General features: G+C 39.1%; 1 protein-coding gene across 1 annotated transcript in view; it reads right to left on the bottom strand.

The window, feature by feature from the left end:
* Nucleotides 1-3,641: 3,641 nt before the first annotated feature.
* Nucleotides 3,642-17,806, bottom strand: part of LOC124167374 (regulator of nonsense transcripts 1) — a 42,120-nt gene continuing 27,955 nt past the window's right edge. The window contains exons 13-18 of the mRNA XM_046545392.1: nt 16,898-17,131; nt 16,145-16,430; nt 15,556-15,723; nt 9,969-10,129; nt 7,611-7,820; nt 3,642-5,738 (exon numbers count right to left, since the gene is read on the bottom strand). Of these exons, the coding sequence (XP_046401348.1) occupies nt 5,730-5,738; nt 7,611-7,820; nt 9,969-10,129; nt 15,556-15,723; nt 16,145-16,430; nt 16,898-17,131 (1,068 nt within the window). The 3' untranslated portion in view covers nt 3,642-5,729. The remainder of the gene's footprint in view (nt 5,739-7,610; nt 7,821-9,968; nt 10,130-15,555; nt 15,724-16,144; nt 16,431-16,897; nt 17,132-17,806) is intronic.

Here is a 17,806-nt window from a genome sequence, read left to right as displayed (position 1 = left end):
TGTGCATCTAATTAATGAATCTCTGTCACTTGGAATATTTCCCAATAGATTGAAAGTTGCTAAAGTCATCCCAGTATTGAAGGGTGGTGACCCACACAACATGAACAATTATAGACCTATATCTGTTCCCTCCCTGTTTTCTAAAATATTTGAACAAGTGATGTACAATAGATTACTCTCTTTCTTTAATAAATTTAAGATTCTAACGGATTCCCAGTTAGGTTTTATAAAAAATAGATCTACTGAAACAGCAATATATAAACTCCTGTATGATATCATCTTAGAACTTGATAAGCAGAATCATATAACAGGGGTGTTCTTTGACTTAAGGAAAGCATTTGATTCTGTTGATCATGAAATACTGCTGAGGAAACTTGAGATGTATGGAGTCTCTGGAATTGCCAATCAGTGGTTACAATCCTTTTTAAGTGAAAGATCACAAGTGGTACAGATTTACTCTGCTGAGTCATATACTAATATAACTTCTACTCCCTTAGCAATTTTCAGAGGTGTTCCCCAAGGATCTATTTTGGGCCCCCTCCTTTTTCTCATCTACATAAATGACCTTCCAAAGTACTTCGACTGTGGTTCAGTGTACATGTATGCTGATGACACAACCCCCCTTACCTCTAATAAGCACTTAGACTCTACGGTAGTCCAAAGAAACAAATTCTATGAGTGACTGGTGCAATGATAATAGGGTATTTATAAATAATGATAAATCAACTTTCATTCAATTTCATACCTATCAAAGAAAGATCACTTCTTCTCCTCTCCTAAGGTTAAATGGATCCTCCCTTATTTCCTCTTCTGTGACTAAATTTTTAGGTTTATATATTCATGAGTCACTATCTTGGGAATTTCATGTTGATAAACTGTCTACAAAGGTGTCCAGTGGCTGTTACCTACTTAGAAGAATTGTCCCTCTGGTTGATACTGCTACTGCACTCTCAGTCTATTATGCATATATCCATAGTCGATTGATGTATGGGATTGCAGTATGGGGCCATTCCCACCATTCTACTCGTTTTTTTAGGCTCCAGAAATGGGCCATTAGAATAATAAAAAACATTCCTAGGCGAAGCAGCTGCAAGCCCTATTTCAAATCCTTAAGGATTCTTACGCTACCTTGCCTATACATTTTTTCTGCAATTACCTTTGTTCGACAAAATAAGCAGTTTTACAGTCTCAAAACCAATGCTGATATCCACAACTATAACACAAGGGGTTGTAGTGATTTAAGAGTTACTGTACATAAATCAACCATGTTCAGCAAAAACCCCATATATGCTGGGTCAAAATATTTCAAATGTTTACCTCTAAAGATTAAACAGCTAGATTCATTCTCCAAATTCAAAGGTCAACTTTATCAGTATTTATGTGACAATCCCTGTTATTCAGTGGATGAATTTATGTCTTTATAACCTGTCTTTTGAAAATGTTACTTTTATGTTTATGTCTGTACCTATCCTTCTCGCCTTAAATATTATTTTTTAATACCTCATGTATGTACTATTCTTGTGACTTGTTCCATACGTGGCTTAGACACGTCTCTAGGAACCAATAAAAATATTATTATTATTATTATTATTAAAATGGAAAATATCAGTCAATGTGCCGTCATATAGTACGGACCAATTACTTCGAATATTCGTGTGCAGATAAATGTGTCGACTATTGCACTGCGTGTGCCTCACCATGAAACATGATTAACATATCAAATTTGATCAGTCAATCATTGTATTATTATCAAGATTGAGATATTTTTAAGGTTTCATGGCGTAATTCACAGCTTATTCACGGTTTTATGGTTTTCACGGTTGACTGGGAACCCTGACAGCGCACATGACGAAAGAGCCACCGTTGTCGCTTAGGGCTTCGACAGCTATCTTTGTAGCACGGAGCTCTGCTGCGCACGCACTACACGCCGGATATAGCTTTGCTCTGACATCCCCATGGAGAGGGGAGAATGCTGCGCATGCACAAGTATACAGAGAGGCCTTTAAATTTGGTCAGCGGGAGGCCATACCTCTTCGACCACAAGAACTCTCTACTAGAGTCAGGGTAAGTGACTTATCGGGTTCAAAGAGATTGCAGAGGGGATGGTTCCGGCGAGATGAATATCAAAAGCCAGGTCTACTTTTGTACCGTAACTCATGATGAAACATATAAATTTGATGAACCATTGAAAATATACCACAGATCTTCCATTGTCAATTAATTGTAATCCGGTTTCACAGGCAATGAATATTGACAGTATGATACATTCTGTATTTTACATTACTTCCAGACCTAGAACAACTTCAGATGAGAGCAAGAAGAAGTGGTATTCATTAAGAACCATACATAGAAGTTTTCAATTTAATAAATTCCAACAGGCTGACATGAAAAGAGAAACTGATTGTTGTACGTTATGGGTTAACTGAACATTTCACTTCATTTTATGACACTCCGAAGTACGTGATTACACATCTTCTGCATGAAATTAATTCAAAATTATTCCCGTCAAGTATTTCCTCTGAGGCACGACCCTTTTAGTCGCCTTTTACGACAAGCAGGGATACTGTGGGGGTATTCTATCACACAACGCCCCCTTCCCACAGGGCAATAACACACGATTCTTCATGAACCTCCAAATTCTTTTACACAGAGACTTAAGTTGTTAAGAAATACATTTAAGGTCCTGCAGTAACGTAGAAAACTGTTAGGCATAGATGAACAACCAAACCTGTATAAATGCAAATGACGTAAGTAAAGAAGTATCAAGCAGTTGTATTTGAAAGACATGGAACTGATTAAAATCGCACATTTATGAAATGAATCAATTGCACATTTATGAAATGAATCAATTGCAGATTTATGAAAGGCCATAACTGAAGAAGTGCTAAATGCTATGGGATTAACACACTGACAGGAAAGACGAAAGAATGCACCATACAGTGGCAAAAATTGCCATTATCAGTAAACAGACTCCCAAGTTTTGTATGCCGAAGAGAGAAATTGAAAAGGGTTTTCAATGGGTGTTTGAGATGCACAGAGAAGAAGTCCAAGGAGATGGAAAGAGGCAAAAAAATTAATGAAACTCTGGAAATGAAATTACAGTGAGAAGAGGAGGACATATGTATTCTAAGGAAGCAATAAATACGGTTTGGCTACATCTAATGCACTGCATGTAAGCAAGCATTTTCTTCGAGAGAAGGTACACTTTGAAATCAACAGGTCAATCTAGCATAAGAATTTCATACACTGACGTCACTGCCTATGATGCATGTCATTCCTTCACGTTAGGGCAAACTGTGTGGGAACAAGTTAGAACCATCATGTCCAGCCACCTAAGAAAAGCAAAAACATATCTTTTAAAACTCGAGGAATCAAGCGAGATGGAGTGGAACTGGTTCATAATGAAAGATGATTTGCAATTTCCCACAAAAATAAATTTAATCCGACCAGAGTTTCGGTGTCACGACCTTGAAAACGATGTAGTAACATCGAAACTCGGGTTGGATTAAATTTATTTTTGTGGAAATTTGCGAATCATCTTACATTATCATATCTTTTAAGTTGCATACAAAGTGAGAGAACCACATGAACCACCAGAATAATAATAATACATATCGACACAATAAATGAAAGGCAATTCATTTTGGGTGCTTTACATTTATTTGCTTTACCATACAATAAAAGTGGGCTGGAAAATGAGGAAGAAACATCAAACGAAGGATTACAATTCCAAACATAACAATACTTGAAAGTTCACTAATTGAAATTGAAGATTTGGAGAAGCCCAGAGCTTAGGCATTTTTATTAGTGCAGTCCAAATTAACATTGTCATAGTGGTGGAACTACATATCAAAATGTTCAAAGGCTTTCGCTATTTTGAAAAATAAATAAGTATACATTCACTCAATTTCAAGTCATCATAATTTTGACAAATAGATTTCATCAATCATCATTTCATCACTCATTTTTCGCAGTATCTCACCATCTTCATTTATAACAATGCTTCAAAAAGATGTAACCCCAATATTCAGGCATACCAGCTCTGTTAAGCAGAAGAATACAGTGAGCTTTCTCATAAGTGTTTCCCAAACCAGCTCTTCTCAAGTCGAGTTTTAATGAAATTACAAGCCACAGACTTGCTTAAAATAAATTTAATCAAGATATCCCAGTCCAGAGTGTAAATCTCTTCACTATAATACGGATTAAATAAGCCCTAGTGGCCAACAAACTGATACCACAAACAACGGTTGTGACAACACCCTTAAAAATTATCTAACAACATGAATAGGCTCACGCAATTAACTAATTATTATCCTCTCTTTGGAGCCATTGACCTCAGTGAAACGTCATTAATAGATTTGCTTGGCAAAGCTTTGAAAGGAAAGATCATTGGTATTCAATCAGATGATGAATTTTGATTACCTCTCAACTTCCAGTAATCTTAAAACCATAGCAGCAATGCTATTCATTAGAATTCAATTTACAATTCACTGTTATTGAGTCAATTATTAAAATATTAACAAAATCACCCATTTTTATGAAGAATTGACATCAAGATGAAAGATATACATTAAAATGAAAGCAAAAGCATATATTCCTTTCGATTATGCTTAGATATATGGTATAATATGCCCCTTGATATGGTGAACAGATAACGCACCTATAAAACTGAAATTAAGACTTCCACATTTCATCGGAATCAGAAATAAATTTAATGGAAGTACCTTGTCAGTCAAACTTTTGTGTTCACCACAGAAATATACTCAACAAAATAGACAACAGAAAGATTAACTAATGCTCTTTGCTTTCAGTAACCAAAAATTAGAAATGTACCTCACCGATGGAAGCCTAAATACAATTATTACCAATGTTCTTAGCTCATGACTTGGCATTACCATGCTTTATATTCAAGAGGCCAAACAAGTAGATGTTACTTTGAACACCGTTTAATTATTGGTAGTCAAGCCTGATTGATCAATTAGACACAGACCATGCGACCACATCCAATTAACGATCCGAGACCACTTTTCCCACGTCTTCCCTTCCAAATTACCTCTCGCGCTTACTGCTAACCCCAAACTGAACCCCTTCCACAGGACATAGTGACCTTAGGCATTTGTCAATGCAAGAGCTGTACTCCTATCGCACGCTCCCAAATGGAGAACCCCACCGACATGATGTCAACATTCCCAACCTCATTGCCCACGTCTCCGGCATCACCCTCCATCTGTTCTCCCTCCAAAAAATGTGACCTCACCTCCCGAGGACAGATCAATGTAAAACAGACGTGCCCCTATACGTGCATCCCCATATAAGGTGCCGTTGAATACGAGAGCACGCCCTTCTCCCCAGCAACGAATTCCCAGCCTCACCACCGCCCCTCCATTTCTCAAACGTTACGTGTGTTTCCCATCCTGCATGCTCCGTTCGTAAGGCATCACTTCAAGACCTGGGTGCGTGAATTTGCGAGTGTGTGCTGTTTGCTGTTCGGGTTGGCAACAGTGAAGTGTCGCAGCTGACAGCAGCCGCTGCTGCGCCTCAGGGAGTGTGCCAGACACACGCACACACACGTGTAAACCACCAATTGCGCGCGCCTCCTCGTCGTGCGGTCCCCTCCTCTCGATTCGTCTCGGCTTGCTCTGGTTGTCGCATCTCATGCTGCTGTCCTTGTACCTTGGCAACTACTCGCTGGGCTGGCGAGTCTCAGCTTAATTCTACCATCCCCAGGCTCAGTATGGCTGCAAAGAGAACACACGTCTTCCTCAAAAAAACACTCAAACAAACATCAAGACTGCTGCACAATAGTGAGACCCAAATGCAATGGAGCAGTTCAAGTTATTAACACGAGAGAAGGGAGGGGAAATAGGTTTCTAAACGAAAAAATAAAAGTGGATTCTTCCATTTCCAAAAAATTTATACATACAAGGTATCACTTAAGTTACTACTTAAAGGAAAGTAGGCGATGCCACCCACAGAGTGAATAGAGAGTCCTGGAGAGTTTAAGGCTAAGAGGCCCAGAGTTGGACACCTAACTGGATAGATAATTAACCGCCATTTTTATGGCCTTATTTGAATCGGTTCCACAGTGCAGTAATTGAAAATTCCTATTGATTTCTATAATTTTCTGGAGTCAATTTGTATGCTGGGTCGTATCTACTCCTAAACATAAGCGTGCATCATCGTCTCAACAACACTATTGCGTAGAAATAAATGACTAGTTTATATATGAACACATGAGGAAAAAATAGCACTGAATCATTATACATACTATACTGATCTTTCCAAATGCAGTAAAACCTCACTTTTACGCCCCTGAAATTTGTGTTTCCTCACAATTTCGTGAGGTTCTGATGATTTGCATCTCTCCATAGTGTTATGTCTTCCCCATATTCATGCTCATGGAATTTTAAAAAGTCCACCATTTATGCTACGATGCCAAAAGGAACATGGCAAATAACGTATCACAACCATACCAGAAACATAATGTATGGTATGCACCAAACGACTTACTATTTAGATGAGACAGGCTTTTTTTCAATATGCTTCCCCATAAGACTTAAAAGGTGAATTATTCCAACGGGGAAATCGTAGTAAAGCTCACATGACATTATTGTTAGGTGCTAATGGTAAATGTAGTGAAAAGTTAAGGCCAACCAAGGAAAAATTAGGCAAAATTTTGTTGTTGTCATGATTATACGCTTTATACTTACTATTTGTTTAAGACACGATTCACTAGAAATTAAAACATTTAGCCATACTTTAAGGGGTTACTTTCATTCAATTGTGAATACCCTGAATTTACACTTTCCCGTGATTTACATGTTTCCTTATCCCCCTCAAAAGTGTAAATAGAGGTTTTACAGTTTTGACCACGATGTGCACACTTAACTACCTCCTCTAAAAGATGTCCACCTCAAGTTTTATCAACATTACAGGAAATTGAACAGCAGGAAATGAACCTGATAGAAACTGCAGTGCCCTAGAGCCGAGGGCAATCAAACCATTCTGCTAACTACCGTTTCCAAAATAAAGTTGTAAGCATAAGTTCAAGTGAAGTATATTATGCAAGATATACTTCTATACTCTAAAATGTACCAGATTATTTTAACAGAAAATTATTAGAAGTTTTTTCACAAAACTTTTTCTTACTTATGGGAAAAATACAACAAAAGTCAAATAAAAATTATTTTATTTTTAGCATTGCTTTTGGTGCGCAGCCACCATTAAACCTCATCCACTTGGAAGTAAGGAAATAAAACTTTGTAAGGTTCACTGTTATTTAATTATGGGCACGACCCGGGTTTCGTAACTTGGTTGATGTTGATAATTAAATAACAGTGAACCTTACAAAGTTTTATTTCCTTACTTCCAATATGGAGAGGATTCACAAAATAAAGCCTGAGGTTATTAGTTATACTTATCCACTTGTTTTCACTTGCCCCAGAATGTTATAAACAGATTTTTCTGGGGTACTCGTCAAAATCCCTATGTTTTTCCACAATGCTAATATTCCCTGCATATTCCACGTTTCCCTTATTGGTGGACACCCTGGCAAAAGCATTCAGCAGAGGGGCGGGAACCAAGCAGTGCCACATCCAGTGGTCTCTCACCTGGGAGAACTGCCCACCCTGCGATGTGGTCGGGTAGAAGGCAGTGTTGGAGCGGTCCCCTTGGTAGGTGGAGTCCTGCGACAGGAGGCCGTCCATTTGCGACTGGAACTCACCCACCATGTAGCTGTCCTGCGAGAGCTCAGCCTGCGACAGGCCAGGCTGCGACAAGCTGAAGGCGGCCGTCGCCCCGCCAACAGGCTGTGACATGCCCTACACAAAACAACAAAAAAAAAGGAATAATCAAATAAACTTATTTCTATTGCAATAATCGCCAACTGTCACCTTAAATTCTCACAGATATATGAACAAACATTTAAAAATCTGAAATTGGCCAGCCACTAAATGCCAGTTATGGACGAACACCGAAACCAAAGATTGACATGAGAGAGAAAAAATATATTTTCTAGAAGATTTCACCAAAAAAAACATCTTATACCATCCACAATATACTCTGCGGCACAAGGTCAATAAAATTCTCTCTCGGTATTAACCCATAAGCATAGGTAGATTATAGAGCACAAACATTACATAATAAGTCAATTACCCTTTTAACAGGGAAGTTATTTTTAAAGGATGAATTATAATTCATACCATTTACAGACACCCTCTGTCCATGATAGTCTTTTCACCTTAATTTTTCAAATAATTATAATATTGTTTTCTTTACAGACTAACTCAATGTTTAAAAGCCTCAAAAATATTTAGTGATCTTCTATGACACAAAAACCAAATCCAATGCTAGGGAACATTAAAAAAAAAAAAAAAATCAAACCAGTGGTAGGCAAAAGTTATTTAAATAATATTCTAATAAATTCAGCAAGAAAATCGCCAACATGAAAAAATCCTGTTACAGTAGACTCTCGTTAATACGAACAATGTTATTACGAAGTTCCCATTATTACAAAGCAAATCGTTGGTCCCGACAAAATGGCCTATCCAAGCTATAGGAAAAGAAACGTTATTACGAAATTTTTGTTTTTACACAGTAATGAACCTCAGCCCCAGTCCCAGCGGTTATAAAATGAACTTTATTATGAAGTCCCATGAATAAGCAATGGCATTTAGGTGGATATACACTACGCCTAGTTTTAATAATCGTGCCTCGTTTAAGTTCTTCTTGCATACTATGAAGAGCATCAATCATGGTTCTTTCTTCAGTGTACGAAACATCATATAATAAGTTTGATTCCTGTGGAGTCATACTGATAACCACTCGTAAATTGGACGTACAGTTTGTCATCTTCCTACGCACATTCGATTTACGAACTTTCAGAGATACCATCATTCAAAAATTTCAAATTTTGAATTTGGCGCCTTTTGATTTGGCCATTGCTACGTGGTGTGGCATAGAGGAAATCGTGCTCTGGGCATAATCTGAACAAAGCATCATTGAATCTGGTGTGAAGTTAGGAACTGTTCAGCGTTTCGCCCTTTGATCCTTGCTGCGGAGAGCAATTTTTTTCCGTTCCGGCTGCATTGCACGCCCAGCTAGATCAGTTTACCACAATCGTGAGTTAGCGCACAACTGTTATGAAGAGATGCATTCTGCAGGATAACGATACTTCTCGATGTTTTGCATACAGTCCGGCCAGCGAGAGTTGTCTGATGATGGCACAATAGGAGGGGCAGATAAGCCCAGCACCAGCACAGTTTACAGCCAATCACTGTCCCCCAAACGCACCTCATACAATCACCTTGTCATATCACAAATGCAATGTTTTCAAATGCATAAAGAGCACCGAAATAAGCCTGATCCACCAAAACAAGCCCTTTCTTCGCATCCCCAAAACAAGTTATTCTCCCTCTGGGTCCTTCACGCTCATCATCCCTTCCGGCTGCTTTCTTCACGGAGCCCTATAAAGGCATTTACCTTTCTTACCTGGCAACGCTGCCCCGACCTAGACCATTCTGCCTGTCATAGGACAACTCTCGGCGGCCAGTCCGTGGGTTTATCAACTTAGGAACAAGGTCATGTAATGCATCTAGTGTGTACATTCAACTTACTGTATTCGGGGAGATATCAACTCTCAATTACGTCATGCCGCATTCTTCTACTGAGAAACTGAAACGAATTCTCCTGTTAATATATATTTCCGCGTAATTTAATCGCGTTTATCATGTACGGTTTTTTTTTTCGACGATTCCTAAAAGGAACGTTCATACGGACTTTGTTATTACGAACCTCCTGTTTTTCGGTCCCGTGAACTTCGTAATAACGAGAGTCTACTGTATCTAGTCATGCTCTTTAATTTAACCCAATATCGATAACAACCGATTTTGAAGAAGTGGTTGAATAATTTTTCTCCTCCTCAACATGATTCACTTGTAGATGGCCGGGAGTTAATAACAGAAACGTACCTGTGACATCCCCTGAGTGAGAGGCACACCTTGGCTGTAGGGCTGCGTGGCGTCCTGGCTATTTAGTCCTTGATTCAGCTGGCCAGCACCACTCTTGGCAGCCGTGCGGATGTTCTTCGTTTTGCTGCGATTGGCTGCCTTGTTCCTCTGATTCTGTCGTGCTGCAAACCAATCCAAACAGAAAATTATATCACCAAACAACTATGACAGCAATTAATAAGGGAAGGTCACAGCATTTAGACATCATGCCTTTCTTAACAAGGGGGCATCCGTATATTACGCGAGGCATTTAGGGGAGGGGGTTCAAGCCAATTCTCAACCAATCTCACTTGGAGGAATGGGACCTGGGTCCTGGCTCGTATCACCTAATTTTTTACCAAAAGAAACGGTGAAAAATTGATTTCTTAGTAATGTAAGTACTAGTCTTAACCAATCTTCCAATCCAACACAATGAAGGATAGATCAACATATTTACACTAAAAATATGCATTTTGAACTATATCACGTGAGATTAGAGGAAGGAGGGGAGGAGGTGGAGCAATATCACACGATCTCACTAAGGGGAGAAACGGGGATACAAAAATTGTCAAAAATCACCGCACTAAATTAATGGACCATAAGAAATACACATTTCTAAGAATAAGACTCAATTGCACTCCGAAAACTACTCAACAAATACTGAAGCTGGATCTTGGGAGGAGAAGGGGAATTTCTGAGGATCTTCAGCAGCACACACACATGAACAATTAATGGAAAAACAAGAAATTAAATTATTTGGAATGGGCCGATGCAACTGGTGGTGCATCACGGAAAAACTCACACTATGAAACTACTCAATTCCTTTTAAATATGTGCATAAAGCAGTTCACGATTAGTTCTTAAGAATGATAGATGATGTCCAATACGCATCAATTTTTTAATGAACACCCTAGAGCCACGGTAATTTTTCATAACTGTGTCTTATAACTATAATTCTTCTTTTACTTACTCTTCCTTGAGCTACGGACAGAATTGAAGGGAAGGGAGCTGGTAAAGTATGACCCCGCTTTGCTAATGAGGAACTTGCATGGGTCGTAGATTGCTCTGAAAACTATTTTGAATAGGTCAAATGGATACATTAGCTCGCAAAAATACCTTCAGTTTCTCCATTCAACATCAAAAGAAATAAAAAAATTGCATTTAAAATCGAGAAAAATTTCTCTGAGCCGACCACTGCGCGAAGACACCCGAGCGTTGCCGAGGCCAGGCGTGACGTCATAGGTGCCTAAACAACCGCAGGGAGTTGGAAAATACGCTGAGCGCTTGGTGTAAAATTTGTTTTGAGGGAGTATTTAGCCGCTCATCATCACTTTATTTTGTTCTGTTATTCCTGGGCAAGTTTTCCTATTGCTATTGTGCCTAGATTATTACTTGGGATATTAATAACGCGGCATCGGGATGATGAAGTACAAGCGTTTCACTTCGTGTGTTTTAGTTATCAGAAAAATGGATGATAACGTTGCCACTCGTTCGAATAGTACACCTGAAATTCATCTACGTCTACATAATGCCCCGCAAGCCGCCTATAAGGCGTGTGGCATGGGATGTTAGGACACCAGCCTTTTTTTAGGACACCAAAAATTGATGCCATGACCCTCATGGAATTTGCTAAGACAAATTATTGCTATACGTTGGCGGCAAATCGAGTTGTAAAAGAAACTTGTAATACTGGAGGATAACGATCGTAAGCTGTGCTGTTGAATTTGGCAACGCCCGATTAGCGGAGAAGGTAGTCCTATCCGTCCTACGGTACGAATTCACAGCAAAACAGTCTGCACACAATCCACATGTGATATCGCGATCGGTTCCGCTGCCAACAGACACACAAGCTACAACCTATTTCAATAATATAGGTAAATCCATAAACAATATACTAGCATATACCATAAAAATATAGCGGGAAATAGGCAAATACTCTTATCAAAAACTGGATGTCACTGTCACATTCTTATATTCATCACATACAACTTACAATAACAGAACTCGTTATGATGAATACAACTATTTATTCACTGATTCACCCTTAAATTAGCCCACACAAGTGACACAGGTGACATTTCTCACTACTATTCGTTGAAATAATGGAATAACAAACTTCACACACAGTTTTTATTTCAATAGCGTGATCGTGAAATGTCATATCTACGGTGACAACGGAGATTAGCACGCCACTGACAACTTTTACACTACTGTTAGACATTTATCGATAGCGTAATAGCACTTTTTACAATTCAATCACGATGGAACACTGATAACTCTTGGCCAATATTTTTCAACCTTGTCAAACTTTGTGCATTTCAACCACTGGCACTGTGATTATTAGCAGTAGCTTAACGGGAGATGTCACGTTGAAAATAACACTATTTTGGCACAAAAATGTTCCTAGAGATCTCCAATCAGCGAGCAAAAGTTGCATTGACTGGAATTCACCCCATAATACAAGCACAGACAGTCCTAAACGACGAATTCTCCGGTACCTACGAATAAACGGATGAAGTTATTGTATATAAAAGCTAAGCGGACATCAGTAAACATCAAAATCGTTCTAATTGCATACTTAAATGAATGATATACCGTCGATAACATCAACTTACAACTAACGTATCCCCCTTCCAAGGCCGTGGCTCAGACTCCTACAACGATGTTATTTAGGTATTATATAATTTTTGGTTTAACTGCACCAGTTTTATATTTTATGCCCGTACTCAGATATTAATATTATAAATAATGCAAAATATGAGGGCTTCCAAGCCTCTATCGTCGGATATTTATCTTTAAATATAAAATAATCAACACGTCTAACAAACGAAGCTCTCACAACTGCTGGCAACTACAGTAAAACCTCACCTTAACGAACTCCCGCTAAACGAAGAACTCCGTTCAACGAACAAATGCTATTGGTCCGGCCAATTGCCTATGTAAACACATTAGTGAAAAACCCCGATGAACGAACTCCTCTTTTACGAAAACTCCCGATCAACGAAATGAAATTTCGGCGCGATCGAGTGAAATTCACCTCCTAATAACCAATTTTTCCGGTTAAATTTTTATTTTCATATGAATAATTTAATATTCGTAGCGTTGGAGGGCAAATCAGAGACTTCCCCTGAATAAGCCAATCAGAATCGTCATTATTAACCGTAACCATAGCCTTCCGTCGTGTGTTTCCGCCGACCCCAACTCGCGGCGAATTGCGAAAAATGTTAATGCTGACTTTCGTAAATAACTCAATGTCCCAATATTTACACGCTCAAAGATATGATATCTAGAGCTATGTACTTCGATCGCATTCTTTTGACGGTTGTTTAAGATACTTTACAGAATTACAAAGCGTAAATTCCGAGAAGCATTTTTTTTCACTCGCCGCCATCTTGGATAACTTCTTTAAAATTTAACTAAATTACGGAAGATACAATGTGCGCGCGCTAGAAGATGAAAGCCAAAATTTGCATCTCTTAACTATCTTTAATATATGACTCAGTAGTTACTCTTGTTTCATTCACATTGTTTATTTCAACATCATCTAAAAAATAGGAGAAACTTTTGCATTTGCCGCAATCTTGGATAAAAAATATTCGCACTTAAGACACGAAAGCCAACATTTCCCATTGATCTAGACGTTACTTGAATTGAGTGCTTTATACTAAAGGTCAGTCTCTGTCTGTCGGCGATTGTAGCGATGTCCTAACGTGATGTGAAGCGGTGTTGATTTTCTCCTGAGAAAAAGGTTTGCGACGCCCGTCAATTGTTGCATGAAGAAGACGACACAGTCTAAACATGCCATATTTAGACTGGGCCAATGGTGATGCCTCACCCCTGTGGTAGCAGCAAAAATCCATGAATGACAGCGGGATTAATTCAGCGGGAGTTGATGCACTCATGGGGAAAGTAGATTTCTTCCTCGATCGCTGCACGGGCCCAAACATAGGACTAACAATAAAAAATGTGCGTGTTATTTTCTTCCCCCCAACTGCAATAGCTAAGTTGCGACCTCTCGACCGAGGGGTCATTTCTGCGGCATTACCGTCGGATTTTAGTGGAGTTTTTGGTTTGTCGAATGGATGTAAGGGATCGGCGAAATTGATGAGGACCATTTTGCAGGTAATGCAAGGGCTTTGCAAAGCTTGGAAGCGTGTCGCACCTGCCACCATATTTAGTTATTTTGCAAAAACCGGGTTTGCAGTCAACAGCATCATTATCGTGACTTATTTTACTTCAAGAACTCCTGCATGAGGCCTTCCAAGCTGTTTTCTTATCGGGAGTTGTCAATCCGGTTTGCAGTCAACTGCGACCACGCGATGGAGAGTGATGACGAAAGCCGTGAATCCTGGCAGGGTCTCTCAAAAGTCATGAATATTGAAGGGTCGTTTGATGAGTTCACTAGAATAGACTCAGATTTCGTAATCCGCGAAGCCAGCGAACTGAGGGTTGCAGAATTTAATTTCTCGAAAACTCATTTTTTAATTTCTCGAAAACTCATTTTTCAAAATCGTGACGTATTTTACTTCGAGAACTCCTGCATAGGGCCTTTCAAGATGTTTTCTTATCGGCAGTTGTCTATCCGGAATGCGATGGAAATGATGCTAGTACAATGAATTATTTACGAAGCCCGCGACCGCAAATATTGCTATGGAGTATTCTGGATTCGACTACTATAAAGAAATGCTGCCACCCACTGAGCTTTAATGGGTCGACGAAAGTCGCACTCGCGCCGTTATGGTAGAGCGATCTTAATTTCATGATGAAGCTATAATTGGCGCTGTTACTTTAACTTTATATTAGTAATGGTCAAATCTATCGAATTCTTAATTTTTCAGTGTAAACTTCGCGAATACATGTACTCTATTTCAAATATTGAGAATAAAGGGATGGCCTCGCACTCACCGCTACGTTGCATACATTTTTGAAAACCGATGAAAAAGCACGCGAAACGATTGAATAATACGAACTGAGGCTTCCTAAATGTGGTCTATTGCCCGCGATTTGCATTGCAGCTGAAAAAATAAGCACTGTTTTGAAGTATGCGAAGGTAGAATGAAGATAACGCATGCAGACTTGCTTCAATTTCCGAGCCCCTAGAATGATGCAACGTGCGCATCGCCTCCGGGGAACGAACTCCCGATCAACGAAACGGCAAAATTTCGGTCCCTTGAGTTTCGTTTAAGAGAGGTTTTACTGTATTACAAACAATCACAACAATAGCTTCGCGTGGTGTTTAGGCACCTTTGACGTCATCGAGGCTTCGTCGGCAGTGGCTTGGGGGGTGAGGTAGTTTTTCCCGCGCTTTAAAATTCGTAATATTTATCATTAAATATCTCGCGAAGGAAAACTCAGATAAACATGCGGTTTTCTTTGTTGTATTCAGAAAATAATTTTCTGTCCGCCTGTGAAATAAAAAAAATTCATGCAAGTTCCCCATTCTTTCATCACTGTTAGATTCATCCAATATTGACTACTCACACACCCTAAAACCCTCATGAAAAAATGGTGGCAAACATCTAAGGAGTAGCATGAGGTGGACAGAATGAACAATAAAATTCCTAAGTACCTTGCAGAGCTTGTTGGTGCTGGTTGTAGAACCTTGGAGGAACATGAGCCATGTTCATGAACATTCCAACTGGAACAGGAATGTTGGTCATAGCTGCTTGAGCCCTCTCCGGTGATATGTAGCTGATTGGATCATGCGTTCTGCTATATGGGTCCAAGGGATTCGCACCTGTAAACATTCACATGGATAAGGATCAAATGAAATTCCTTAGACTCTTTTGCGACAAAAAGATTCCACCTCAGAAGATGATGAAGAATGCTAAAATCTTGTAGTTGATATAATTAAAATGGGTTGGCATTAATTGCAAAAATCTAACTCCACAATCAGACTTGTGGAGAAAAATGAAAGAGTTTTACAATCGGAAGCAAAGTTTTGCGATAATGCTGTAACTGCATCATTTATAAGTTTAATTCCACAATCATGAATTTTGAACACAACTTTCTGGGCTGGAATGGGTATCCAGATGCTTTCCAATTAATAAACATAATCTTCAGACCTTACTGTTCCAACTCATATCAGCAGGGGAAAAATAAATTTTATCAAGCAAGCCCACTGTTTGAACAATGCAGAATTGGCAGCAGCATTTTACCTTGACGAGGGAAGTAGGGGCTGGCAGAGGCGGTGAGGGACACTCCGCCTCCACTGTTGTTGCCCCCGTTCATGTGGCCCGTTCGGTCATACACGCTGCCCGGAACCATCGCCTCCCGCGCGTCAAACACAGTCGTCGACATGAAATGCGTGCCTGGATTGGCTGCATTCACCAGCTTCTTGGGCTTGGCAAATTGGATGACTGATTCCTTCAGGTTAGTCAAGGGACCCTCAACAAGCACCTTCTGCTCCTTGTAGAAGTTGAGCAGGTGGTTCCAAAGAGGTTGCTGCAAACACCAACTAATTAGAACTTACTTGGCGATGGAACGACTCAAAGATATGATCAAGTTGTTAGAAGCATGTCATACAAGAATGAATTACTACAGCTACTACTCCTCCACATTGGAGATGGGAAATTTTAAAAGGAGGGCCAGAATAAAAAGATCTATCGCAATGGGATATACTTAAATCAAGGGGGAAGAAAGCATGATCTAAGGGAATTTTAAAAGCCTATAATGGTGATCCCGGGAGGAGAGAGGGTACAAATGGATTTTTTTTAAGCCCATAATTTATTAAAGAAAGATTATATCCACAAAATGACCCTCTGAAAAACACCAAGGCAGTTACTTCAAAGACATTTGTTTGAAAATGAAGAAGAAAAATATATATTCACATGCCACTTAACAAAATTTACTAAACTGCTGCAATTCCAGCAGGTATTCAAGGATCATGAGCAACCAAGTAGCATCCTTACCTTAGACAGGACTTTTGGGTTTCCCACAATGATTATTCCATACTTTGCCCTGGTCAGGGCGACGTTGAGTCGCCTTGGGTCATTCAGGAAACCAATGCCTTGGTGCTCGTTCGACCTCACACAAGACATAATGATGATGTCCTTCTCCCGCCCCTGAAATGCATCCACACTGGCTACTTCAATCTCTTGGTAGAGCTTTGCATGTAACGACCCTTGGTACTGCATGTACTGGACCTGAACATGGATAAAATATTGACCATTAACAGTGAGAATGAAAGATTACCATGGATACCATTGCCAAGATAAAAAATACGATATTTAAGTCCATTACTTGAACAACTTTAATTGAATATTAAACAGCATGAACTCATCTTTATTAATATTTCTGGATACAAGCCATATCACCAAGGTATACAATGCCAATTACATTTAAAATAATGTTAGCGGTGTAACCAAAAACCTGATGGATTTACACCGTAGCTTAATATTTTCAAATATTGAATACATTTCTTTTGATTCTGGAATATAGTTACCCTGGTTAACCCAGGATAACTGAAGGCTGGAAAAAAAACAAGGTTGTCTGTCAATTGAGAAAATTTAATATTTGACATTTTTACATGAGATAAAACTTGAATCCAAAGCCTAAACATGTACTTTAAAAAACACAAGGTAAAAAACACCAACACAAACCTTAGAACAATAGCCAAAAACATGTGATAATAACAAGGGTGATGAAATTACGAACATAAAATTAGGAGGCAAACTCCTCACCAAAAAAGTTATCGTTAAAATTTTATCATTCTGAGGTCAAATACAATAGACCAATCAGGTAACCATTTCAAGAGGAATGAATGCAACACTGCCCATCAGTGTACAGTCATCCTGGTATCTTCACAACTGTTGCACTTT

The sequence above is a fragment of the Ischnura elegans genome, chromosome 10 (genome assembly GCF_921293095.1).
Source record: "Ischnura elegans chromosome 10, ioIscEleg1.1, whole genome shotgun sequence".
Classification (NCBI taxonomy): domain Eukaryota; kingdom Metazoa; phylum Arthropoda; class Insecta; order Odonata; family Coenagrionidae; genus Ischnura; species Ischnura elegans.
This window is presented reverse-complemented; position numbering and strand designations above follow the sequence as displayed.